The sequence below is a fragment of the Pezoporus flaviventris genome, unplaced genomic scaffold (genome assembly GCF_033815535.1).
Source record: "Pezoporus flaviventris isolate CSIRO_AGI_PZ_B2104156 unplaced genomic scaffold, CSIRO_AGI_Pfla_v1 ptg000043l, whole genome shotgun sequence".
NCBI lineage: Eukaryota > Metazoa > Chordata > Aves > Psittaciformes > Psittacidae > Pezoporus > Pezoporus flaviventris.
This window is the reverse complement of record NW_026892591.1, coordinates 309677-335168: the sequence shown is the minus strand read 5'-3', so window position 1 is coordinate 335168 and position 25492 is coordinate 309677. Positions and strand designations below refer to the sequence as shown.

At 59.1% G+C, this 25492-nt stretch overlaps 1 protein-coding gene across 2 annotated transcripts; it reads right to left on the bottom strand.

Annotated features, from left to right (window-relative positions):
* Positions 1 to 119: 119 nt before the first annotated feature.
* On the bottom strand, positions 120 to 24701 carry CELF5 (CUGBP Elav-like family member 5). 2 transcript variants are annotated; one of them, XM_061466700.1, is made up of 13 exons: positions 24393 to 24701; positions 18346 to 18428; positions 10249 to 10300; positions 7721 to 7849; positions 7180 to 7259; positions 6308 to 6454; positions 3617 to 3761; positions 3043 to 3189; positions 2545 to 2607; positions 2383 to 2466; positions 1862 to 2005; positions 1611 to 1775; positions 120 to 1089 (listed from the first exon to the last, which is right to left on the bottom strand). In XM_061466700.1, exons 1-12 carry the CDS (start codon positions 24676 to 24678, stop codon positions 1648 to 1650), a joined length of 1488 nt encoding a protein of 495 aa, XP_061322684.1. In that variant the 5' UTR covers positions 24679 to 24701; the 3' UTR covers positions 120 to 1089; positions 1611 to 1647. The 2 variants fall into 2 exon arrangements, with proteins under 2 accessions (XP_061322684.1, XP_061322686.1); XM_061466702.1 differs by having other exon boundaries at positions 10252 to 10300.
* Positions 24702 to 25492: the final 791 nt, after the last annotated feature.

The following is a 25492-nucleotide window of genomic DNA, read 5'->3' as shown; positions in this document are numbered from 1 at the left end:
CCCCCTTTCCCCAGGGGGGTGCTCAGTCCAGCTCCAAGCTGTTGGTCTGTGCCGGAGTGTCCGTGGATGTCGCTGTTTCTATGGAAGCGAACATGGGATCTGTCCCTGGAGGGAGAAACCAGGATGGGAACAGCAAGAGGAGAGGCGTCTGGCTAAATCCACATGGAGAAACTGTCCTGGGGTGCCTGGAATGGGAACTGTCCCGGTTCCATCCGCACGGGGAGGCAGCGGGTGGGATCCTGTCCCTGCCTCCTCTTGCCTTGCTCAAGAGAGCCACGAGCACGTCGTGCAGAGGCAGCGCAGTTCCTGCAGGACAAGGGCCTGTGTTCCTGTGCTCGCAGCCTCCCCCAGGAGCATCGGGAAAGGCTTTGGCACCAAATCCCAGGAGCTTTGTCTGCAGCAGCCCTTGGAAAGGTCAGAGCTCTTGAGATCCTCTAACCAGGCTGGTGCTAAGGTCGGTGGATGAGCGACTCAAGCCGAGCAGCGGTGCCCTAATCCCCGAGGTATGTAGTTCTCTTCCTCCTTGCTTCTTGCTACAGCCGAGCAGAGACATTCCCGCTCCATGTCCATCCAAACAGCCTCCCAAAGGAGGAGCAGCGCTGGCGGAGGAGACCCCCGCAAAGGCAAGCCCTGAACTTCCAATCCCTCGTGCAAGGAGTCAGTCTCTGAATGGAAAAGTTTGGTCCTGTGAGCCACTTTCATCAAAAATAGAGGCTGTATATATATATATTTCTATTTCTCTGGGAAAGGGGCCGGGAGACGGGGCAGGAGGGATGAGGGACACGCTTGGTCCATGTTCTCCAGGCCCACCCCAAGAGGAAAAGCTTCGTGTCCCCCCGGGGGCTGCCAGGTTTCTGGTCCCTTTGCTCTGCACCACGGGAGCAGCAAATGTGCGAGTCCGTCGTGGCAAGAATCTTCCTGCTGGGCAGACTTTGAGCCTTCTCTTTAATGGCAAAGGTTTGGGGAGGAGGACGGGGAGGTGGGAGCAGAGGAGGGAAAGGGGCTGGTGGCAAAAGAGTTGAGAAAGTTACTGGCCTCTCTGTAAAGCAACCTGAAGCAGAAATTCTTCCTCTGGACTTTTCCCTTCACCTGAAGAGAAAGGGAAAGAGGGAACGGGGACATTAGGAGGACACCGAGGCAAAAGCTCAGCCTTAACCATGGAGTGAGGTGACCCCAAGCAGAGGGGCCCAGGAGGGAGCAGCTCCGCTCTGGAGCAGCCTTTGCTGGCCCCCGTAGGGTCTCGCATTCCCTTTGCCTGCCTGGGATCCTTCTGGATCCTTCTGGATCCCAGGATCCTCCCTTCTTACCCTGGAAAGCATCTTCTGCAGCCTCAGGGCACGTGTACAACGAAACAAAACCATTGGGGTTTCTAAACCTTTTTGGGGAAGATCAATGCTTTTGGGAGCGGTCAGAGAGGAGACCAAAGCATCGCTAGGACCACAGACACCTCCATCTGGACCCATCCTGCTCCCAGCCAGCCTTGATGGCCTCAACCAGCCCCACCTGCAGCTTCTGGGTTGCCACATTCAGCTCTATGGGGAGCAGCAGGACCTCGCTGCCCCCAGCACTGGGTTGCTGCTACACCACGAGGGTGCTTTACACAGCGTTACCTGTGCTGCAGAAGTGCCTCCTGCGTGCTCGCTGCCGTCAGTAGGGATGGGTGGCATCCTTGGGTCGTTTTAACTGGACCTTCAAGCGTTTCATGCCAATCTGGAAGCCATTCATGGCCTGGATCGCAGTCTGGGCACTGGATGGGTTGTCAAAGCTGACAAAGCCTGCGGGACAGGACAGAGGTGGGGACAGTGACAGCATTGCTGGTGCCATGAGGGTCCTCCTCATCCTCGGTGGCGTCAGCACTCACCAAAACACTTGCTCTGGTTGGTGGCACGATCCATGAACACCTTGGAGGAGATGATGTTGCCAAAGGGCAGGAACATCTGCATCAGCTCATTGTCTCCAAACTCCTGAGGGAGATGGTAGATGAAGAGGTTGCAGCCTTCAGGACCTGCAGGTATGGGGCGGGGGGGCAACAGGGAGGGACAAAACAGAGACCCCCCCCCATAGGGAAAGACTCAACTCGGAGCACAGCACTGGAGGAGAACCCCAGCACTGCCTCTCCCAGCCCTGCCCACAGCGATGAAGTCCAAGCTGGGTGTTCTGATGCTCTCCAACCCCTTGGTGCTCGGCAGCATCCAGCTCAGGAAGGTTTCGTATCACAAGCATCCTCTGAGCCCTTCCCTTGACAGAGACAGGGCTGGTTCCATGACCCAGCTCCAGGATCAGAGTGGATACAGCTTAGTGCTGGGTCTGTGGTTTGTGCTACACAAGCCCCCCCCACCCCTGCCACCATGGACACACGTTCCCACCCCGAGCCTCACTCACCCTCTCGCTGCTGCTGCTGCAGGACGGGAGGTGGCTGAGGGATGCTCTGGGCAATGGGGGTGACGGTGGTGGTCGGGTACACGGCTGGAGACACAACAAACCCTTCACCTGAGGACCTGCTCCAGCAGGCGAGGGCCTGAGGGGGGCAAGGGAGGCCGGTACCTGCATACTGCTGGACTCCTGTGAAGGCCGGGTGCAGGGTCTCTGCTACCGAAGGGTTCTGGGCTGCAGAGAACACAGAAACACAGAACCATGGAATGGTTTGGGTTGAAGGGACCTTAAAGCTCCTCCAGCTCCAACCCCTGCCACGGGCAGGGACCCCTTCCACTGGAGCAGCTTGCTCCAAGCCCCTGTGTCCAACCTGGCCTTGAACACTGCCAGGGATGGGGCAGCCACAGCTTCTCTGGGCACCCTGTGCCAGCACCTCAGCACCCTCCCAGGGAAGAGCTTCTGCCTAAGAGCTCATCTCAGTCTCCGCTTTGGCAGGTTCAAGCCATTCCCCTTGGCCTGTCCCTACAGGCCCTTGTCCAAAGCCCCTCTCCAGGTTTCCTGCAGCCCCTTCAGGCACTGGAGCTGCTCTCAGGTCTCCCCTTCAGGAGCCTTCTCTCCCCCAGGCTGCCCCAACCCAGCTCTCCCAGCCCGGCTCTGTTACTGATGTACCTGAGTACGGCACGAGGCCGTTGGTGTAAACCGTTTCCAACGCCGGATGCCCATTTGGGAATGGCACCACTCCAGTGAATCCATTGGAAATGGGGGCCACCAGCCCGGGCATGGCTGCTGTTCCCAGGAGCGGCGGTGAATGGAGCCCTGCAGAGCAAGAAGAGGACATCCCATGAGAGATGAGGTCCCTCCTTCCATGAAGCCAACATCCCTTCTAGGTGGAGGTGACACACGCATGGAGCCATCCCAGGCAGCACTGGTGAGGAGCGGGGATCATCCTGGCTGCTGGCACAGCTTGGGGATGGGATGGTTCTAACCCAGGTTTTGGGTGCTACAGCCCTGGACAACCCAACAGGCATCCCCCTGCTGCTGTTCCTGCTGGGGTGGTGGTGGGGAGATGAGGGTGAACAACAGGAACCCAGCAGCTCCTTCTTCACTCTATCAAAGGGAGAGGTACAGCAGCAGCGCACAAGGATGCTGCACGCGCTGGGGCCAAGGGGCTGCTGGACCAGAGCGGCCTCATCCAACCCGAGGGACGTGGGGGGCTTGGGACCCCCGTGCTGAGCACCCTCACCTGATGCGGGTGCGATGGGGGCCGCGGGGAGCCCGTTGAGGCTGACGGCGCCGATCTGCTGGATGTGGCACGGTGAGAAGGCGACGCCGGGGCCCAGGTAACTGCCGTGAGAGGTGGAGAGGACCGTGGTCTGCTGCTGCATGAGCTGCAAGGCAGGGGCAGGCAGTGAGAGCCCTGCCCAGAGCCACCAGCACCCTGGGCTCCGTGTGGGGACACCCATGGAGCTCATCCCCATCCCACGAGCCACGGTTGTGCCACTGGAGCGGTCCCTGCCTGCGGGGTGGCAGCTCCAGAACAGCGCAGAGGGAAGGGAGGAGGAAAGAGCCTGCAGGAGGAGGAAGAACGTCCCTGTGGTCCTATTGGGCCAGGGGTGGATGCTCAGAGGGGTGGCAACAGAGCCTGAGGGAGCTGCAGAGGTGAGAAGAGCCCGAAGCCTCCCCACGTTGACTCCAACCCCATCCCAGTGCCCCGCAGCACACGTGGACCCCACTGCAGCACCCGCATCCCCGCGGCTGGAGCCCGAGGTGCTCGTGGTCACCCGAACCTTTGGCTCCCTCGCTGCGGAAGCCGAACACTGCGGGAGGAGAGGGGCTTCTCCGACAGCAAAGGGCATTAACCCTGTGGTGTTCAGGGCAGGGACAGGGAGCTCAGGAAGGGGAATGGTCCCTCTGGAGGAGGCAGGAACCAGGCTCCTATTCCCTAAAGGAATCTTGATTTCCTTTCCCATCAGCAAGGCGCGTGTGGTGCCAGGAGCAGGACCTGCTCCAAATGGGCATCCTGAGACTGTTCTCATTGCTTCCACGAAACGCCCATCATGGACCACAAACCAGAAGGGGAAGGGGGTGAACCAAGTGTGGGTTGGGGTTAGGACTCATTGGTTTGTGAAAGACAAGGAACCCTGGAGCATTGCAAGCACTTGGGAAACTCCTCCGCCTGCTTTTCCTTCCAAACTCCATCAGCTCCTGTTTGCCCCTTGAATCCCTGACTTGAAGAGCTCCAAAGAGCTTCAGACCCCCCTCAAGTTTGGGATTGCTTCCGGTTTGAAAGGAAAATGCAGTGAAGATAAATGGAAAGCATCCGACTGGAAACCAACCAACCCAAGCCCAACTTCTTCCCAGGCCTGGCACCGGGGCTGCTTTGCCTTGGTGAGGCCCCAAATCCCATGGGAACAGGGAGAGGAAGTTGTTGGTGTGTTGTGAAGGAAGCAGGCAGGATTTCTCATCCGGAAGAGAGCAAAGACTGGGATAACACAGGAGAAGGAGCAATGAGGTGTGAGGTTTGTGCCTCAGAAAGGAGGAGAGAACCAGAACTAGTGGAAAGGAAAAGGAAAAGGAGGAGAACCCAGTGGCAGACTGGGTCTGGGGTCGAGGGGAAAGCCAAGATGAAGCCACAGAGCAGGAAAGGCAGTGGAGGATCAGGGACAAAGCAACACATCTACAGACACAGGTGAGGAGGAGGAAGATGCAGAGAAGCAGGAGCAGAGCCTGATGGGCTTCTTGGCAGCAGCAGGAGCCTCTGAAGACCTAAAGACCAAGCATCGCTGCTCTCCTTCCTTCCACAGCCTGGACCACACTCAAGGTACCTTCTGCCATCAGAGCATCACTGCTTGGTCCATTCCTGCCTCCTTCCCCACGTGCCAGGACAGCAGCACCTCTCACAGCGGATCCCCCCATGCTTGTTTGTGCATTACAGGGCTGGTGGAAACCAAAGGCCCACGCTGGTGCCTGGTCAGGAAGGGCTCTCCCCTCTAACCCCTTCTGCCGGGAGCCTGGTGTAGCTGTTCTCACCTTCACTACCCAAGGAGAGCCAAGTGCTCTGCGTTGGGCAAGGTTTGGTTCCCCATGGAACCAATGGAGCATCAGGCACGTGTTGCTCTTTGCTCCTCCATGCTCTCCACACACTATGATGGCACTGGGGGATGCTTCGAGAGGAAACAGCCAACAACTGAGAAACGATTCCTTCTCTGCCATGGAGGTGGGAGGGGGACACACTGAAGGTGAAGGAGGTGTCCGTGTGGATGGGAGGAACAGCTCCGTTTGCTTTCCCTGGAACACTGCTTTCAGGAAGAGCATCTCCTGTTTACCAGGAGCATCCCTCGTGCTTTGAGCGATGCCTGAGCCTCCTCCCATGGGCTTGATCCTTGATAGCAGAGACCTCAAAGTGTCACTCACCAGAAGATGCTCCCCCACAGCAGAGCAGGGGCTTGGGGGGTTTGGGACCTCCCTCAACCATCCATGGCAACTGCTCCTGATGTGAGGCACGAGGCCCAAAGCAGAGCCTTGCCAGAGGAGACCAGGCTGCTACAAGCCCCCTGACCCCCCTCCAGCATCCTGCATCCCCCCCCCCCAGTGACACCAGCAAGAGGAAAACCCCATGGACAGCAGAGAAACAAAGAGCAGGAGGTGGGCGCAGGGCTCCGGGACCAAAGGGACACACGCACACGGGTGCCATAGGAGAGGAAGAGCTCCCGGGTCGGCTCCCGGATGACTCCAGCATCACCGGGAACCAGGGCTCCGGGCATCCTCAGGGCTCCCTCTTAGCCTGCCCCAAGCTCAGCCAGGTCCCAGCTCTCTCCTGTCCGGATGCCTCAAGGCTGATTCCCGAAGCCGGGAAGCTGGGAAGCTCCCCATGCAGTGCTCCGAGCCCCGTGGGTGGCGCTGCCCATCCCCGCATCCCCCGCGGGATACTCACAGCCTGCGCATAGGCGCTGTATGGGCTGAACGGCAAGGTGAGAGATGGAGTGAATATCCCCAGCTGCCCCACCATTTGCTGCATACGGCGCAGGGTCCTCTCCTTATCTGTGTCAGCAAACTTCACCACTAGACTGGAGGAGGCTCCCTAGGCACAGAGAGAGGAGACAGAGACAGGAGCCAGGGGGACAGGAGGGCAGGGACAGGCAAGAGGCAGCCGCCCGGACGGGGCAGGACAGGCAGCAGAGAGGAGTGGGAAGAGGAGCAGAAGAGCAAACACTGGTGTGGAAGTGCTCAGGAGCTGCCTGGGATCCACCCTTCCCCTCTCCCACCCTGCCCCTCGCTCCGTGGGCACACGCTAGCACAGGGCACCCATGGGCGCTGCTGGGGCAGGCGCGAGCATCGTGCGAGGCACGGGCAGCATCTTCCCACCGCGGGCCTGGCGGTGGCCCCTGCTGCAGCTCCATCCTGCCTGCAAGGTCCAGGTTAGAGCCTGAGAGAGGGAGCAGGTCCCATTGCAGCCATGGTGCAGCCTCCACACCCTCCCCCCCATAGAAGGTGCCTACAGAGAAGGGCTCAGACACCAGGGTCCTGGCCCACACTGCTCCCTGCTCGCTCCAGGTCACCATCTCCGAGGCCAATTCACATCCTGGTTCTTGGCTCTCTGCTGTTCCAGCCTTTACCAGGACACAGACCCAGAGCCCAGCCTAGCACAGGCTGGGTTGCAAAGGTGAGAGCATGGATGTGCACCCACCCCTCCCAACCACACGAGCTGTGGGGAGAAGCTGTGGCAGGTTTGGGCAGTGGAGCCCTGCACCAGGGTGGTGGGAAGAGGAGTGGGAACAGATGGGGGGGAGCCTTGCTTATACTCACGGGCATGGTCTGGCTGCCGTGGAGCGCGTGGATCGCGGCCTGAGCCTCGGTGTGCGAGGAGAACTTGACGAAAGCACAGCCTGGAGAGGGACACGAAGAGCACGGCGAGGTCGCAGTGATGGAGATGCTGCCATCTGGACCCTCTGCCCCAGCGTGCAAGGGGAAATCCCCCCCCCAAGAGGGCAGGGAACAAAGAGGATGGCTCATCCCAAGTCCTCTCTCTCCTGGAAGGGTCTCAATGATGCGCACTCTATGGATGGTGCCACCACCTCCGCCCTTGGTTACCTCTTCCCCCCATTCCCTATGCCCTCCTCAGTGGGGGTACAGAAACCGCAGCCCCAGAGCGAGCCCAGAGGCTCCCAGTGCCCCTGCCCCTCCGCATCCCATCCTGCCCCATCCATCCTTACAGCTCCCTGTGCAGGGCTGGGATACGGGCTCCCGGGAAGATGGGGAGGGGGAATCGGGGTCCCCGTGGAAAGGAGGCACCGGTGACGTGCGGATGGGAGCGAGGACACAGCACGTGGGGGGGGGGGGTTCGCACCTTTGCTGTTCCCATCGGGTCCGCGCAGCACCGTACATTCATCAATGACCCCAAAGGGTTCAAAGAGCCGGAGCACATCGTCCTCGGACTGCTGCTTGTTCAACATGCCCACAAAGAGCTTCCTGTCCCCTAGGGGCAAACACAGAGACATCAACCTTCTATGAGGCTTCCAGTCCAAAGCAGGAGGATCCAGGCTCGTCTGCCATGGGAATGGGTGGCTCTTGGCTCCCAGAGGTGAGTGTGAAGGGTCCTCCCGAGCTCCTCACACTGCGAAGGTTCCTGAGGCTTCCCCCCAAAGGAAAACCAAAGGTGATGGATTTCCTTCCATTCATCCTTTCCTTTGGATGATCCAAGGGGAATGGTGATAAAAACTGCCTGGGCCTTATCGAACAACATGTGAAGACCCAAGAAGACCTTAGGAAATGCATCAGACCAAGCCAGGACTCCTGCTTCCTTGTCCTTCTCCCCAAGATCACCACTTCCACAGCCACAACCTAACCGAGCATCTCACCTTCCCACCCCAGTCTAACCAGTACATCCATTCCCAGCTGCCTGGGACAAATCCTGGTGTCCCAGGTCCCAGTTTGCCTCCTCACAGGACCAGCCAGATGCAGGGCAGTTGGGTAAGGGCCAACCAACAGCTCCGTGGTCCCCACTGCCCCTCTCCACGGCCTGGAAGGCCCAACACATCCAGGACTCGGAGCTCTGGGTTCCTCCATCAGAAGGGAGAAGTGAGGACCCGGGTCCTGTTGGGATGGCCAAGGGTGGAGCTGGGAAGCTTGGTCTGTGGTGCTCCATGCCCAGCACACAGCAAAGCTTGGGGTACCAGCCCCTTTGAGAGCATCCCAGTGTTAAACCCCAGCTACAGAGACACCCCCCCCCTCCAAAACACGTGTGGGGTGACCCCCAGGAGCCATCGCGTCGGGGCAGGAGCAGTGACAGAGGATTCCTCATTGCCCGTGACAGCAGCGAAGGGGGCTGCTTCCAAGGAACGCGATGCGATGTGACGCACGTCAGGGAGCATCGCCGGGAAGCTGCTGTGGGAGAGTGCAGTGACCTGGAAAACAACAGGTCTCGGAGCTGCGGCGGGGAGGGAGGGCAGCGCTGCGCATCCACACCGCTGCCAAAGCCCCTTCCTGCATCCTTCCCTGCCTCAGAGGATGCATCCCAAGCGGGGATGCTGCTGGTCCCGTGCATGCCCCGCGGTGCCACGCTGAGCCAGAGCCAGGCGCTGCCTCCAGGCCCTTGGGGAGCAGGTGGGAAGAGCAGGACAATGCGGTCCAACACCCCCCCCCCCATCCTCGCCCCATGCAGATGCTGCAGGAGCTGCCCTACATCCCTGCTCCCCCCCGCCCCGGAGCAGCTCTCGTGGGGCACCACGTGTTGGTGCCACGCACGTTCCCCTCTGTCCCCCGCAGAGAGAGGGTCCCCGGGGCCACATCTGAAGCTCTTGCCCAGTCTCCTGGTTTCTAGCACTGGAAGTGGCTCGAATCCATGGCCTCGTGTGTCTTTTAAAGGCCAAATCGAATCCCAGCCTGGGTTGGGTTGGAAAGGACCTTAAAGCTCCTCCAGTGCCACGGGCAGGGACCCCTTCCACTGGAGCAGCTTGCTCCAAGCCCCTGTGTCCAACCTGGCCTTGAGCACTGCCAGGGATGGGGCAGCCACAGCTTCTCTGGGCACCCTGTGCCAGCGCCTCAGCACCCTCCCAGGGAAGAGCTTCTGCCTAAGAGCTCAGCTCAGTCTCCCCTCGGGCAGGTTCAAGCCATTCCCCTTGGCCTGGCCCTGCATCCCTTTTCCCAAGCCCCTCTCCAGGTTTCCTGCAGCCCCTTTGGCAGAGGCTCACACAACCACAAGTACCCACATTCCTATCCAATATTACAGCTCGTATTCCTGCCAGCGCAATAACTGGGAATGACAACAAACTGCTTGGAAGGAAGCCCCCTAACATTTAAAGCCAAAGCTCTCCAAAGCTGCCCAGGATGTGCTGCCCCACGGGCCGAGCCATCCCCATCAGTTCTCCCCAGTGAACTCCTTTTGGAGGCATGGAGAGGCAGACGCAGGGGTGGAGAGGAAAGGAACGCGTTGGTAAGACAAGGGAAAGCAGCAGAATGAGCTCATCCACCTGGAAGGGCTGGAGCTGCAACCTGTCTCCAAGGGAGGAGGCGTCTGAGCTGCTGTGAGCTCCCCACTGCATTAACAGAGATGCTCCTGCTCCCAGACTTCCAGCTCTGGACCACCTGGCACCCACTGCTTTAACCACGCTGGTCCCCGCAGCCCGATGGCACCTTCACCTCGGGACTCAGCATCCTTCCCCTTCACACACCATTTCCCCATCGCAGCCCGACTTCTGCAGCATCACTTGGGCCTCTGCAGCACGACGGGGCTGAGGCTGAGCAGAGACGGAGGCAGCAGCGGGGCAGTTGCCAAGCTGGAGGATCCCCATCATAAACCTATCCCTAAACCAATGCCTGCCCCCAAAGGCAAGGCCAGGACCCGAGCACAAGGGAGGACCAAGGAGAGATGACAACTACCTCCACGGCTCTCGCTGTCGGCCGGTTTCACCTGGATGGGACGCGCCATCTGCGAGGAGAGAGAAAAGCAGAGGGTTAGAGCCTGGCCCTTGTGCCCCTTCCCATCACCGGGCACGGGAGGGAGGCACCAGGAGGGACCAGGTGGATTTCAGGCTTCCCAGGTGGAAACTGCTTCCTGCTTTTCCCTGCTCAGCTGCTTTGCCTGGAGATGCCACCAGGAATAAAGCTCGGCCACAGCAAGAGGCAAAGGAATGCTCCAGGGAAGCAGCTCCTGGGCAGGAGCTGGAGCCTGTGAGGGTGGCCAAAGGTGAGACTATGCCTGGAAGCTCTTCCTGCTCCCGGGCTCCAGCAGTTTGGAAGCTGGTGGTGTCCCTGTGTCCCAGCATCAGCCCTGATGTGAACTGGGAGGAGAGGGCTTGGTTATGGAGCCTTGAGGGGCATCTGCCCTCCTCCTTCCTCCCTGCTCCTGAGCCTTGAGCAATAGCTTTGTGTCTGCCTGGGATGCAAAACCAGGATTAAGCTAAACAGATGGGGAAAGAGATGGAGGCATGGAGCCGGCTCTTGGCTTCTAGGAGCAGCAAATCCATAGGGAAGGAGGGAGGGATGCTGCGGAGCCCAGAGCATCCTCCCCTCCGTGAGCAGGCGCCCACCCGGGGGTGCTGAGGGCTTGGGGCAAGGAGAGGGGAAGGATGGGGGAGGCGGGGGGGGGGGGGGGGCTGGTACCTGGGGCCATGTCCCGGTCCCCTCCCCCAGCAGGGCTGTCATCCCGCTCCCAGCACCTCGGATAAAGGAGGGGTTGCCATGGAAACGGTTATTCACCACATGGAACCTGACATTTGTGGTTGCCACGGCAACCAGCTCTTGGGGGCATTCCCTGCGCTCTGCACAAAAGAGACATTTCGATATGATCTCTGGGGGGGTGTCCCCCCCCCTTCCCCATCTGTCCATCCCCTTCCCTGCCCCACAGCCTGCCTATGGGGCACAGAGCCAGGGCTGTCCCCCCCACCCCCCCCCCAAACCTGCACATGTGGGGCAGGGCACCCCACGGGGCATCCATAGCCTGTACCTGGGAGAGCACCCCATCGGGCACCCACAGCCTGTGCATGATTCTGCCTCATCCAGGAACCAAAAGGTACCCAAGGCCTTTGAGAAGGTCCTGGGCGCTCAGGCTCTGCAGGTTGGGGCTGGTCCTCTTGTGGCCAGTTCAAACCCCAGCTCTAGGTGTGCCAAGCACATCAACCCAACTGCTGCCTGGCTCCTTTGGATGCCATTCCTGGCTGGGAATGACGCTGGGTTGGTGCCAGTCTCAGCATTCAGGTGTCCTGCTGCACCTTTCCATTGACATCTCAGTGTACCCAGAACCATCATCCACCCATCCATCCCTCCACCCATCCATCCATCCATCCATCCATCCACCCATCCATCCCTCCACCCATCCATCCATCCATCCATCCATCCATCCATCCATCCATCCATCCCTCCACCCATCCATCCATCCATCCATCCACCCATCCATCCCTCCACCCATCCATCCCTCCACCCATCCATCCATCCATCCATCCATCCATCCATCCATCCATCCATCCATCCATCCATCCATCCCTCCACCCATCCATCCATCCATCCATCCATCCATCCATCCATCCATCCATCCACCCATCCATCCCTCCACCCATCCATCCCTCCACCCATCCATCCAGCCAGCCAGCCAGCCACCCATCCATCCAACCATTCATCCACCCACTCACCCATCCATCCATGCGTCCACCCATCCATTCACCTATTCATCCATCCATCCATCCCTCCACCCATCCATCCACCATCTATCCACTCATCCATCCACCCACTCCCCCATCCATCCACGCGTCCATCCATCCATCCACCTATTCATCCACCCACCCATCCACGCATCCATCCACCCACCCGTCTATCCACATGTCCATCCCATCCATCCACCTATTCATCCACCCACCCATCCATGCATCCATCCACCCATCCACGCATCCATCCACCCATCCATGCATCCATCCCTCCATCCACCTATTCATCCACCCACCCATCCATCTGTCTATTCATCCATCCATCCCTCCATCCACCCATCCATTCATCTGTTCATCCCTCCATCCATCTCTCCACCCATCCCTGAGCCAGGAAAGCTGCAACATTCCCACCCAGCACCATCCTGGCCCAGCTCCTCCTGGGCTCACCCCATCCCATCCCATCCCATCCCATCCCATCCCATCCCATCCCATCCCATCCCATCCCATTATAAAGGAGACAAGGATAACCAGGAGTGCTGCTCCAGGAGGAAGGGGGGGGTGTGGTGAGGAAGGTCCTGTGGGAACCTGTGGCAGCAGCACCTGAAGTGCAGAGTCCAAACACAATTCCATGGCTGCACACAAGCAATTCCATGGCTGCACACACGCAATTCCATGGCTGCACACATGCAATTCCCGCTGCACACACGCAATTCCATGGCTGCACACATGCAATTCCCGCTGCACACACTCAATTCCCGCTGCACACACGCAATTCCATGGCTGCACACATGCAATTCCATGGCTGCACACACGCAATTCCATGGCTGCACACATGCAATTCCCGCTGCACACACGCAATTCCCGCTGCACACACGCAATTCCATGGCTGCACACACGCAATTCCCGCTGCACACACGCAATTCCATGGCTGCACACACACAATTCCATGGCTGCACACATGCAATTCCCACTGCACACACACAATTCCATGGCTGCACACACGCAATTCCCGCTGCACACACTCAATTCCCGCTGCACACACGCAATTCCATGGCTGCACACACGCAATTCCTGCTGCACACACGCAATTCCATGGCTGCACACACGCAATTCCATGGCTGCACACATGCAATTCCATGGCTGCACACACGCAATTCCATGGCTGCACACATGCAATTCCATGGCTGCACACATGTAATTCCTGCTGCACACATGCAATTCCATGGCTGCACACATGCAATTCCTGCTGCACACACACAATTCCATGGCTGCACACACGCAATTCCCGCTGCACACACGCAATTCCCGCTGCACACACACAATTCCATGGCTGCATACATGCAATTCCTGCTGCACACACGCAATTCCCGCTGCACACACACAATTCCATGGCTGCATACATGCAATTCCTGCTGCACACACGCAATTCCATGGCTGCACACATGCAATTCCTGCTGCACACACGCAATTCCATGGCTGCACACACGCAATTCCCGCTGCACACACGCAATTCCCGCTGCACACATGTAATTTCATGGCTGCACACACGCAATTCCCGCTGCACACACGCAATTCCATGGCTGCACACATGCAATTCCATGGCTGCACACACGCAATTCCATGGCTGCACACATGCAATTCCATGGCTGCACACATGTAATTCCTGCTGCACACATGCAATTCCATGGCTGCACACATGCAATTCCTGCTGCACACACACAATTCCATGGCTGCACACACGCAATTCCCGCTGCACACACGCAATTCCCGCTGCACACACACAATTCCATGGCTGCATACATGCAATTCCTGCTGCACACACGCAATTCCCGCTGCACACACACAATTCCATGGCTGCATACATGCAATTCCTGCTGCACACACGCAATTCCATGGCTGCACACATGCAATTCCTGCTGCACACACGCAATTCCATGGCTGCACACACGCAATTCCCGCTGCACACACGCAATTCCCGCTGCACACATGTAATTTCATGGCTGCACACACGCAATTCCCGCTGCACACACGCAATTCCATGGCTGCACACATGCAATTCCCGCTGCACACACGCAATTCCATGGCTGCACACACGCAATTCCCGCTGCACACACGCAATTCCCACTGCACACACGCAATTCCATGGCTGCGCACACGCAATTCCCGCTGCACACACGCAATTCCCGCTGCACACACGCAATTCCCGCTGCACACACGCAATTCCATGGCTGCACACACGCAATTCCCGCCGCACACACGCAATTCCCGCTGCACACACGCAATTCCCGCTGCACTAGTTCCTATGGCAACCGTTAAGAGTCCGAGCAGTGCAAAACCTCCTCAGTAATGACGTGCCCATGGGAAAATCCATTGGGAACAGGCCCGATCCTGCTGCCACCAGGAGCACCCCCGGAGCTGCCTCTGCTCTGGGCTGAACATCCAATGTTATGGCTGATTTTGGAGCAACCATTTCGCTCTGGGGCACTTCCAGCCTGGAAAAGGGCTGGAATGATGGTGGGATCTCCTTGGAGATAGTTATAACTCCACTGGAGAAGGTCCTTGGTGATCTGCTGTAGCCCTGCTTTGAGCAGAGAGCCCAGAGGCCTCTTCCAACATCAACTGCTGTGGGATCTGTGTCCACATCCCACCACAACCTGCAGGATGGACTCGGGAATCACTTCTCCAGCCTGCCCAAGGGTTCAAAGCACAGAGGCCACCTCAAACCTGAACAACTGGAGCCAGCTTCCTCCCTACCCAAACATTCCAGCCCACTCCTCAGCACGTCTCCCAGCTTTGCCAGCTGCAGCATCCTCACGGGAAGATGGGAACATCCTTCCCATCTTCATGGGAAGAAGCTAGCAGGAATAGTGGTCCAGGTTGGCTTCACAGCAGCTACAACAGAGAAGGGAGGGGGGGAATGAGATGCTTTGACCAACCACTCCCAGTTACCCACATTCCCCTGGATGTGGATCCTGGTGGATGGCCCAGGCTGACCCCTTCCTCCTGCCCATGGGAATATCCCTGCCCAAGCTCTGCATCAATCCCTGTGCCATCAACACGAGCGCTGCAGCATCTCAAGCCCTGGTGCATTCCCAGCGCCTCTCTCCACTCGAACGCTGCTGCTCTCTGTACTTTTCCATCCCCATGGCCCTGCGTTCCCAAACCATCGCTGCATCCATGAGTTCTCCCCTTGATGGAGCTGCTTTTAGTCGTGTCCCCCCCCCATCACTGCCCATATCCTCCGTGGGGATCAGTACCAATTCCTGCCACTCTCCTGCCCACCTTTCAGCCAGCCCCTTTTGTTCGGCACAGAAACAAACCTGGAGCTGCACCTTGCCAGCAGAACGGCTCCTTTCAGCCTCCACCCCCTCCCCTTCCACTTCCTCCCTCTGCTCTCCTTCCCCTTCTTCTCCAGGAGCAATTTGATGTCATCTGCAACTGTCTGGCTGCAAACGAGAAGCGCCACAAAGCAAGAGCTGGGGAAGCTGCTCCCTCCGCTTCCACTCGGCGCGGGGCTGCGGCGTGGGGTGTGCTCCCTGCGGGCCATTAATAACCCCATTAATAACCCCACTGCTTCCCTTTGGAAGGCACCAAAGGGAAGGCACAATCAGGAATCAAAGGCTCATGGAGCTCCCATATCCTCGCAGCCAAGGAGGAGTGCGCCAGGGAAGCACTGCACTGGCTGGAGGAGGAAGCCAAAGGGCTTCATTCCCTCTCTGCTTCCCAGCTCCAAAGGTTTTCCCTCTGCTGGGCAGCCTCTCCCTGTGTCTCTCCCCAGGCCACAAAGGATGCCGGGTTCTACCCTGCTCTTCCATCCCTGTTGAGTCTTTGCAGCCCAAACGCAGTCAGATTTAATGGTACGGCTCCCCAGGGAGCACCAGGAAACAGCACCCAGGCAGGAAGTGCTGGGAAGGGCAGGGATGAGGGGGCCAGGCTGGGATCAGCCCCTCTGGGAGCTCCCTGGGGATGGACTTTGTGCAAAGGAAGCTCCGTCCCTCCTTGCCCTCTGTGGGCACAGGCTCACCCAGTGACAGACCTGGAGGGGCTCTCAAAGTCCTGCTCCCAGCCTAAGGACCCATTGGAAACCCCACCAGAGCATCTCCATGGCTCTGCCCTTACCAAATCCCAAGTCTACACTAAGAAACCCATCTGCTTGTGGTCAGGTTCATGAACTGTTGGCACCAACCACTGCAGGGAGACCAAAGGAAGGTTCCTGTGGCATCTGAGGGTGCTCTGCACCATCACCAAGCTCCCTTCCATGCCTGATGCGTGGGCATGCATTCAGATGAGTTTGTCTCACCCTACACTGATGCCTTCAACTTTCTTCCTGCTACTGCTGGGTGCAATAAGGAGATGGTGAAGAGGTTCAAATGAACCCAAAGTCAACCACAGCCCATGTGCTGTGTGGTCCAGCACACCCTGTGCTCTGTCCTGCACTAGGGTCCTCGTGATGCTTCTGGTGAGAGGCTTTGCCACAGAGCTCAGCAGGAGATGATCAGGATGTGAACAGAGAGGAAATTCCATGGCTCTGTTCCCCAAACCAGTTACCTGGATCACAGCATGCTCCCTTGGGACCAGTGGGGTCGAGGGATGGGTGATACTACACAGTCACAAGCAAACTGGGCTAGGAAAACAGGGCTTCAAGCTACACCAGGTCACCCAGCCCGTGTCCAAGCACAGGCGCATCAGGAAGCAGATCTGTTCCCCTCTGGCAGCATCCCACCTCCTGGCTCATGGAAGGACTTCCCAAAGGGAAACCAGACGTGATGCAGTGCTCCATTGCCAGCCTGGAAACAGCTCCAAATGCAGCTCATCTGCAGCTTCACCCCAGAGCTTAATTACACCCCATTGCCCATGAGCTGCCTCCAAACCAACAGGTTGGGAAGCACTGGGGTAGCACAGGCTCCTCACTGTTCCCAAGCCGCTTCTTACACCTCCCTTGCCATGAAGAGCCTTTAGATCACCACATCACAGACAAAACTGCTGCTTTAACTCCTATCCCTGCTGCACCCTGTGAGCGAGAGCATCAACAGTGAAGAACACAACCAATTCCTGCCCAAACCTGAGCTTTGAACCCACCAAACCTCACACAGACAACACGGAGTCCCTCTGCATCCCCTGCATGGAGACTTGTCCATCTCCAGCTCTTGCTGTCCAACCTGCCCTGGCCACACGTCTACTCCATGGCTTTAGCCTGAAAACCCTCACACAAAATGACCTCAAACAGCACTTGAGCACCTGATTATCTTCACTCCCCCTTTGCTGCCCTGGGATAACCCAGAGCACCAAAGATCCCATTGAGTTAGGGGCATTTGCCAGCCCTCCCATGCAAACAGAGGCCCAGGAGCACAGGGAAACACGAGGGGGAAAGGATGCTTGCGTGTGGCGAGGGGAGGGGAGCTCTCCAGACCTGTGTGGGTTAAAGAGGGAATGTTATGGGTAAGAATTCCCAACCCCTCTCCGGAGAGCCGGGTTTACATTAATTATCCTCTTGCCTTGAGCACATGGGGCCTCCTGTGAGCTTCTGTCTATAAGTACCAGCTCGGCCGCCTCCTCACCTCCACATAAATGCTTCCAAGGAGCTGGATCAACCCCCTCAGCCCTGAGGAACTTGCCCAGGCCAAGCTCTCCCATCACATCACCATGGGAAGAGCAGCGATCCCGAGCACTTCCCTGGAGGAGGGACCCGTTCCACAGTGCCTCCGATCCCTGGCACGCTCTGCTCCCAGCACCAGCCATAGGGTGAGGAGGATGCAGGAGCTTGCTCAGCAGTCTTGGTCTAACCTATATAAAGCCATTGCTCTTCCAAACAATGAGATGTGCCAAGGCATAGAGTCATGGAATGGGTTGGGTTGGAAGGGACCTTAAAGCTCCTCCAGCCCCAACCCCTGCCACGGGCAGGGACCCCTTCCACTGGAGCAGCTTGCTCCAAGCCCCTGTGTCCAACCTGCCCTTGAACACTGCCAGGGATGGGGCAGCCACAGCTCCTCTGGGCACCCTGGGCACAAGGAAGAGCTTCTCCCTTACATCCAACCCGCATCTCTCCCGTTTAAACGTGCTTTGATTCCTTCTGAGAAGCTCACCCAGCTCAGCCCCAGCACCGGAGTCACAGCACAGAAACCCAGGAGGCTTGGCTGGAGTTACCATGGGGCAGGCTTGGCGAGGTGGAGCCCAGAGCAGCAGCTCTGGGAGGCTCTGGTTCCCGCATCCCTGTTCTAAGCCCCAAACCTGTGCAAGCAGGAGCATCCATCTGAGGCACTTCCCTGCCCCAACTCTCCCAATGCTCCCCCCCCTCCCTGCCCATGGCACGGGGGTGCAATCCCCTGGGACTTACCCCTGGCAAAGTCTTCTGCTCGTGCAGCGCTGTCTGGGCTTTGATGGCAGAGTCTCTGGCGCAGTAGGTGAGGAAGGCGCAGCCTGTGGTGGGGACAGCAAGGGTGAGGTTAGGGAGGTGCAGATGCACATCAACACAACGCTCTGGTGATGACCGAAGCACCCAGAGAGGGGCTTGGGACAAGGGATGCAGGGCCAGGCCAAGGGGAATGGCTTGAACCTGCCCAAGGGGAGACTGAGATGAGCTCTTAGGCAGAAGCTCTTCCCTGAGAGGGTGCTGAGGCGCTGGCACAGGGTGCCCAGAGAAGCTGTGGCAGGGGTTGGAGCTGGAGGAGCTTTAAGGTCCCTTCTAACCCAAGCCATTCCATGGTTCTGTAACTGCAGGTGCTGCCCTGCTCCAGCAGAACTCCAGCCCCATGTTCCTGCTCAGGTACAGAGAAGTGCCCAGGACACCCCTTTGTGCTTTGGTACCAGGGGGGTGACGAAGGGGAGGTGACTCCATTGACAAAGAAACAACCTGAGGCCCCATCCAAGGCCTGTAAAAGTCATGGAGAAAGGTCCCAGGGAACCAATGAGGTTGGAAAGGGGTGAGGAACGACGGGAGAGTGAAACACAGCCACCATTGCCTGTGGGAGAAACAGCCCAACCCACAGGGACCAGAGGAGATGCCATGACCAGAATGATTACTGATACCAAAGGCACGAAAGGGAACGAGGAAAAGCACCTGGGATTTCAGGCTGCTATGAAAGCTCCATGATCCACACTCATGGCATCATGGAAAGCTACAGGAAGAGAGAGGCTTCAGTGCCACACATCCACCCCTACAGCGTGCACAGACACAAATAGACATACACATGACAAGGGAAATCCAGGGACCAGCAACGCATGGCGCATCCTGGAAGGAGCAGGATGCAAAGCCCATGGGAAAGGCCAGATCCTGAGACCTGCCTCAGCACCTCAGCCTAGCGCTGGAGCCCATGGGAAGGGGGAGGCATCGCAGCCCCTCCAGGAGGAGAAGGGATCGTCTTCGGGTGCTCCGATGCTAAAAGTAATGAGACGAAACTGAGCAAAGGCACAATTTGGCTGGTGATCAAGAAACATTTCCTAGCAGAGAGAGATTTATTGGAGTGTGGAATGATCTCCCCAGGGACGTGCCTGGAGCTCCATCACTTGAGCTCCTTCGGATGAGTATGGGCAAAGCCCCCCTCCCGCATCCCCCTCCTTCCGCAGTGGCATTTCACATCCCACGCAGAGCAGGACACGTCCCTTCAGCTTGTCACTGAGCATCCATCGCTGCCTCTCGCAAGCCAAACTCTTCAGCTGCTCCTCAGGACGCAGCCAGAGAAGCCCCGGGTTTGCCACAGTCTCCCCTTTGGCCCCTGCCTTCACCCACATGCCTGAAGCCTACGGAGGCTCAAGGAAAGCCACGTTTTCCCAGCTCTAGGAAGCGTTTCCATGCCGAGATGGGACTCTGCTCACCACGGCGTCCACGGGCTCTTCAGGGTCCTAAAGCTTTGAGCCTGAGGCAGGTACCGAGGGATGCACTCAAGGATGAGGAGATGCCCACAGAGGTGCAAAGGGACCCATCGCTCTCCCTGCTGTATTTCCTGCTTCAGTTAACAGCAAGCTCAGGGGGACAGGGTCACGTCCTTTGGGGCATCTCCAGCACGCCAACTGCTGAGACATGGGATGTGGGGTTAAAGGGTGCTCAGGGTTCCCAGCACCCATCAGGCCCACACAGAAAGGAGGGATGATGACAGCGCCCAGAGCACCGTCTCTGTGCCACTCTGATTCTGACTCCTGTGCCATCCCCATCCTGACTCCTGTGCCATCCCCATCCTGACTCCTGTGCCATCCCCATCCTGACTCCTGTGCCATCCCCATCCTGACTCCTGTGCCATCCCCATCCTGACTCCTGTGCCATTCTCATCCTGACTCCTGTGCCATCCCCATCCTGACTCCTGTGCCATCCCCATCCTGACTCCTGTGCCATTCTCATCCTGACTCCTGTGCCATCCCCATCCTGACTCCTGTGCCATCCCAATCCTGACTCCTGTGCCATCCCAATCCTGACTCCTGTGCCATCCCCATCCTGACTCCTGTGCCATCCCCATCCTGACTCCTGTGCCATTCTCATCCTGACTCCTGTGCCATCCCCATCCTGACTCCTGTGCCATCCCCATCCTGACTCCTGTGCCATTCTCATACCATTCTGTTAAGATGAGGTGTTAAATGTGACCATGACTTAGTGCCAGCATCATTCTGCCAAGGATCCCAAAAGAACCTCTATGTCTGCACAGCACTGGGTGACATCACCCTGCTCCCACTGGCTCCAGGAGGGCTTCCAGCTGCCTGTAAGCAGAACTCAGCCTAGCTCCACATAGAAGAGACTGCAGTTATATACATATATATATATATGTGTATATATATCCTGTACCTTATCCTCTCTACAAATCACACATTAACTCCGGGATTTACAGCCCCTTCAGCTCCTAAACGTTACTCCAGACATCAGCAGCCTTGAGGAAGCAGGAGAAGCACGGAGGCAGCCAGGAGCTTATCTACAAGCCTGAGCCAAAACCCATCAGAGGGGCTGGCGCTGCCTCCTTGTCCTCTGGAGAAGCCACCCCTGTGTCCCCGTGCGGATGCTCCTCCACAGGAGATGCTGCTCCTCTCCCTGCCGTTCAGTTTAGCACCTCAAGAGCCCAGCCTCTCCCCACCTTCCCTACCATGGAAACCCAGGAGAGCGCCGCTGACGCCTGCGGAGGAGCTGCCTTCAAACCCAATCTGGAACAGAGAGGCCAAAAATTTCCACTGGATCCTCCCTGCTCGGCCTCCTGCGACCCGCTCCGAGCGCGCCTCTTCCAACGCCTCCCCGTCCCTCCCATGAAGCTATCAGCTGTAAGACAAACACTGCCATTAACATGCAAATGGAGCGGTGATTAACAGCGAGAGAGAAACCGCCTCATGAATAATATGGGGAGGCTGGAACAGGACCAAGCACCAGCAGTCAGGGTGCTGAGACAGGAGCCGTCAGGCTCCAACAGCCCCGTTTCGTAACGGTGCTCGTGGCTGAATCCATCCCTCCCTCAGCATCGCTCTGAGATGGGCTCTGCCTGCCCACCGCAGGCCCCTGCCATCCTCCCCGGGGGGCAGAGGCAGATGCTCAGCTCCACACGGAGCTGCGTGGAGCCGCTGGGCTGTACCAGCAAGCGCTGCCTCCTCACCCGACTGCTTCTCCCTGCTCAGGGAAAGCAAAGGCAAAGGCAGATGGAAGCTGCATGTGAGCTGTCAATTGGATTTCGCTGCAGCTCAGGGAACACGGGGACAGAGAAGGGAATCTGCCCCGGGAAGATCATGGCTCCGGCGTGGCGCAGGAGGGAGCGCAGGGATCCTGATGTGCCCAATCCTTTACACTGCTCCGGGCTGCCATGGGTGCTGGGGGCAGCTCTGAGGATGCTGACGGGAGCTCCTCACAAGGTTGGCCTTGCACAGAGCCTAAAGCAACGCAGGCGGCACTGGGAGATGGGAGGGGAAGGCTGGGGACAGGCTTGGCTGGACCATGGGGCTATCCCTATAATCCATCCTCATGGAGGAATGGCTTCTTTGGAGGGGGAATAGTGCTTATTCCCAAAGCAGATGGAGGGTCTACACGTAAGAAAGTGAAAGGAATCCCTTTCATTGGGTCCAAAACAAGGCAGGGAGGGGCAGAGGGAACCGCACAGGAGCCACCAGAAGAACCCCCACATCTCAACAGGCTTTTGTGGGCAAGGGCAGAGCAGCACCAGCCCCTGCCCGACCCCTGCACCCGCTCCAAAGCATCACCACCAAAGGGAGAGCTTCGTTTTCCTGCAGGAATCCTGCATTTAGCATCCAGCTGATGTCACCTCGGTGTGGCTAACACCAGGGCTTACCTCCTCTCATTCCCATAGCTAAGAGGCAGGTCCCTGCCTGGAACCTGACCTCGGACCACACGCTCTAATGTGTCAACTGCAATGAAATGTGCAATCACCTCTTGCCTCCAGCCCATGTCCTCCTGGATGGGATTGGAACCACGGAGATGGTGGCAGGTTTGGATGCAGCCCCCCCCCCGCCAGCACATGGCAGTTTGGTTCCCAAGTGCCAACCAGACACAATTCCCACATGAAACCCAAGCCCAGGCTTCAAGGAGGGGTTTTCCTTTGGTGCTGGCGCTGGATTTGGCCTTTTGCTTGCAACCAAACTTAGTTTTGGGTTGTCCCCTTTGCTCTCCATTGGGGACCGGCCCAAGTGGCCACGGCACCCCCGGCTCTTCCTCCCTGCCCTCTGCACCTGCATCCAGAGGCACCAGCACTGATGGAACTCACGTTCCCTCCAGTGTGCACCAGCACAGGAGTCCATCGGGAATAGGCTCAGGGTACAGAGGCCCAGGCTGGGGCTGACAGGAGGCTCCTGCGGGCTCGGCCTGTGTGTGCCATGGAGCAGGGATCACTGTGCCATGGAGCTGGGATCGCTGTGCCATGGAGCAGGGATCGCTGAGCCATGGAGCAGGGATCGCTGTGCCATGGAGCAGGGATCGCTGAGCCATGGAGCAGGGATTGCTGTGCCATGGAGCAGGGATCACCATGCCATGGAGCAGGGATCGCTGAGCCATGGAGCAGGGATCGCTGTGCCATGGAGCAGGGATCACCATGCCATGGAGCAGGGATCGCTGAGCCATGGAGCAGGGATCGCTGTGCCATGGAGCGGGGATCGCTGTTCCATGGAGCAGGGATCATTCTGCCATGGAGCAGGGATAATTCTGCCATGGAGCAGGGATTGCTGTGCCATGGAGCAGGCATCACTGTGATATGGAGCAGGGATCGCTATGCTATGGAGCAGGGGCTGCTGTGCCATGGAGCGGGGATCTCTGTGCCATGGAGCGGGGATCTCTGTGCCATGGAGCGGGGATCTCTGTGCCATGGAGCGGGGATCTCTGTGCCATGGAGCGGGGATCTCTGTGCCATGGAGCGGGGATCTCTGTGCCATGGAGCGGGGATCTCTGTGCCATGGAGCGGGGATCTCTGTGCCATGGAGCTGGGGTCACTGAGCCATGGAGCAGGGATCATTCTGCCATGGAGCAGGGATCGTTCTGCCATGGATAAGGGATTGCCATGCCATGGAGCAGGGATGGAGCGGGGGCTGTTGTACCATGGAGCAGAGATCTCTGTGCCATGGAGCAGGGATCACTGTGCCGTGGAGCAGGGATTGCTGTGCCATGGAGCTGGGATGGAGCAGGGGCTGCTATGCCATGGAGCAGGGATCACTGTGCCATAGAGCAGGGATCGCTGTGCCATGAATAAGGGATTGCCATGCCATGGAGCAGGGATGGAGTGGTGGCTGTTGTGTCATGGAGCAGGGATCACCGTGCCATGGAGTAGGGCTGGGATCCCTCTCTGAGCTCGCACAGCAAACAGGCTTCAGGAATTCCCAGTCATGGCTGGGGCCGTGAGGATCACAAGATCCCAAGCACCTGCTCTGATGGGCTCGAGCAGCTCCGCAGAAGGGTGCTGATATCCCAAAACACAACAACCCATGGAATGGTTTGGGTCGAAGGGACCTTAAAGCTCCTCCAGCTCCAACCCCTGCCACGGGCAGGGACCCCTTCCACTGGAGCAGCTTGCTCCAAGCCCCTGTGTCCAACCTGGCCTTGCCCCTGACAGCTTCCCTCCCAGCCAACCGAGCCTCCCCAAACTTCCCAGCATCACCAAACCATTCCCATCACAGAAAGGCCCCTCCCGCATCCCGACCTCGCACCGAGGTGTCCCGTTGTCGTCGTCGTCGTCCCCCCGCCCCCCGCAACGCCACCGGCCACCGCAGCCCCACACCGACACCCTTTGTTAGCAGCATCGGGAGCGCAGCGCGGCGGAGGGCGGCTGCATCCCCCCCCAAACACCGATGTCACGGCCCCGGGTGCCCGCGGGGAGGATGCGGATGCGGGGCAGGGGATGCATGGCGGAGGGGGGGGGGGGGGGGGGGGGTGCCGCCGGTACCCATCGCCCTTTGTGCTTGCCGCGGGGCCGGGCTCACCCTTGTGCATGCCGGTGTAGCGGTCCTTGAGCACGGTGAGCTCGTAGATCTTGCCGAACTGCTCGAAGAGCGGCTTCAGGTCCTTCTCCTCCAGGTTGCGCGGGATCTGCCCCACGAAGAGCTTGATGGCATCCAGGTCCTTCATGCTGTCGGGCTGCGGGGGGGGCTCCGCGCCGCCGCTGCTGCTCATGGGGGAGGCTCGGAGCGGCGGCGGCGGCGGCGGCTGCGGCGCTGGGAGCGGCGGCGGCGGCTGCCTCCTCGCCTCGCCCCCGGTGAGTCTGGCCATGCCCCGGCGGCGGGCGGGAGGGGGGGGGGGCAAAGCAGCGGCTGGGAACGGCCCCGCCGCCAGCGCCGCCGCCGCCGCGCCACAAAGACGCGCACTGCGGCGCCCCCTGGCGGACAGCGGGGAGCTGAGGCGGGGCACCCCAAAATGGAGCGGGGGGGGGGGGGGGACGGGGACACACATGGGGTACAGAGAGCGGGGGAAGGGGGGGGTCTGGATGCTGGGGGTTGAGAGGGGAAAAGGGGGGGTTGTAGGGGTGATGGTGCCCCCGGTGCTGCTCATTGCGAGGGGATGAGGAGGGTCCTTTAAGGAGGAGCTCGCTGGTGCGGTGCTAACAAAGGGCACGGGGTGCCCGGTATCACGTCCCCGGGGTTTGCTCCCTTCTCCTCCGGCTGAGGAACGGGTTGGTTAAATCGGAGCTCTGAGCCGAGGTTGGGACACGGAGGTGATGCAGCAGCCCCGCTCTCTCGGCCCCACAGCTCTTTGTTCGAGGCCCGGCTCCCCACGGCTCGCCAGAGCCGGGTCCCCATCACACAGCAGCAGATGGGCAGGAGCCGGTTGCGGCCCCACGCTGCAGCAGCCATTATTGCTGCCGGCTCCTCCCGGAGGACAAGGACCGCTCCTGCCGTCCCAGCCGGGCTGGCAGCTCCGCCTCCGCTCTACACCGGGGCGATGCTGAGGACCCCAGCGGGCATCTCCTGTGCCGCAGGCACGGGGCTGCCGTCATCCTGGCCCTGAGGATGGGGGGAAGACGGGGGGAAGATGGGGGGATGATGGGTTCCCACCCGGAGCCAGGAGGATGTGTGCATGGTGTGCA

What these genes read in the sequence shown, in the direction of transcription:
- CELF5 (XM_061466700.1), bottom strand. Translation starts at nt 24,678, where the DNA reads ATGGCCAGACTCACCGGGGGCGAGGCGAGGAGGCAGCCGCCGCCGCCG. An exon ending in ACAGCGCCTATGCGCAGGCT is followed by an intron (nt 3,762 to 6,307) that starts GTGAGTATCCCG and finishes CCTGCCTTGCAG; the next exon opens with CTCATGCAGCAGCAGACCAC. An exon ending in GCAGCAGCAGCAGCGAGAGG is followed by an intron (nt 2,006 to 2,382) that starts GTGAGTGAGGCT and finishes CCATACCTGCAG; the next exon opens with GTCCTGAAGGCTGCAACCTC.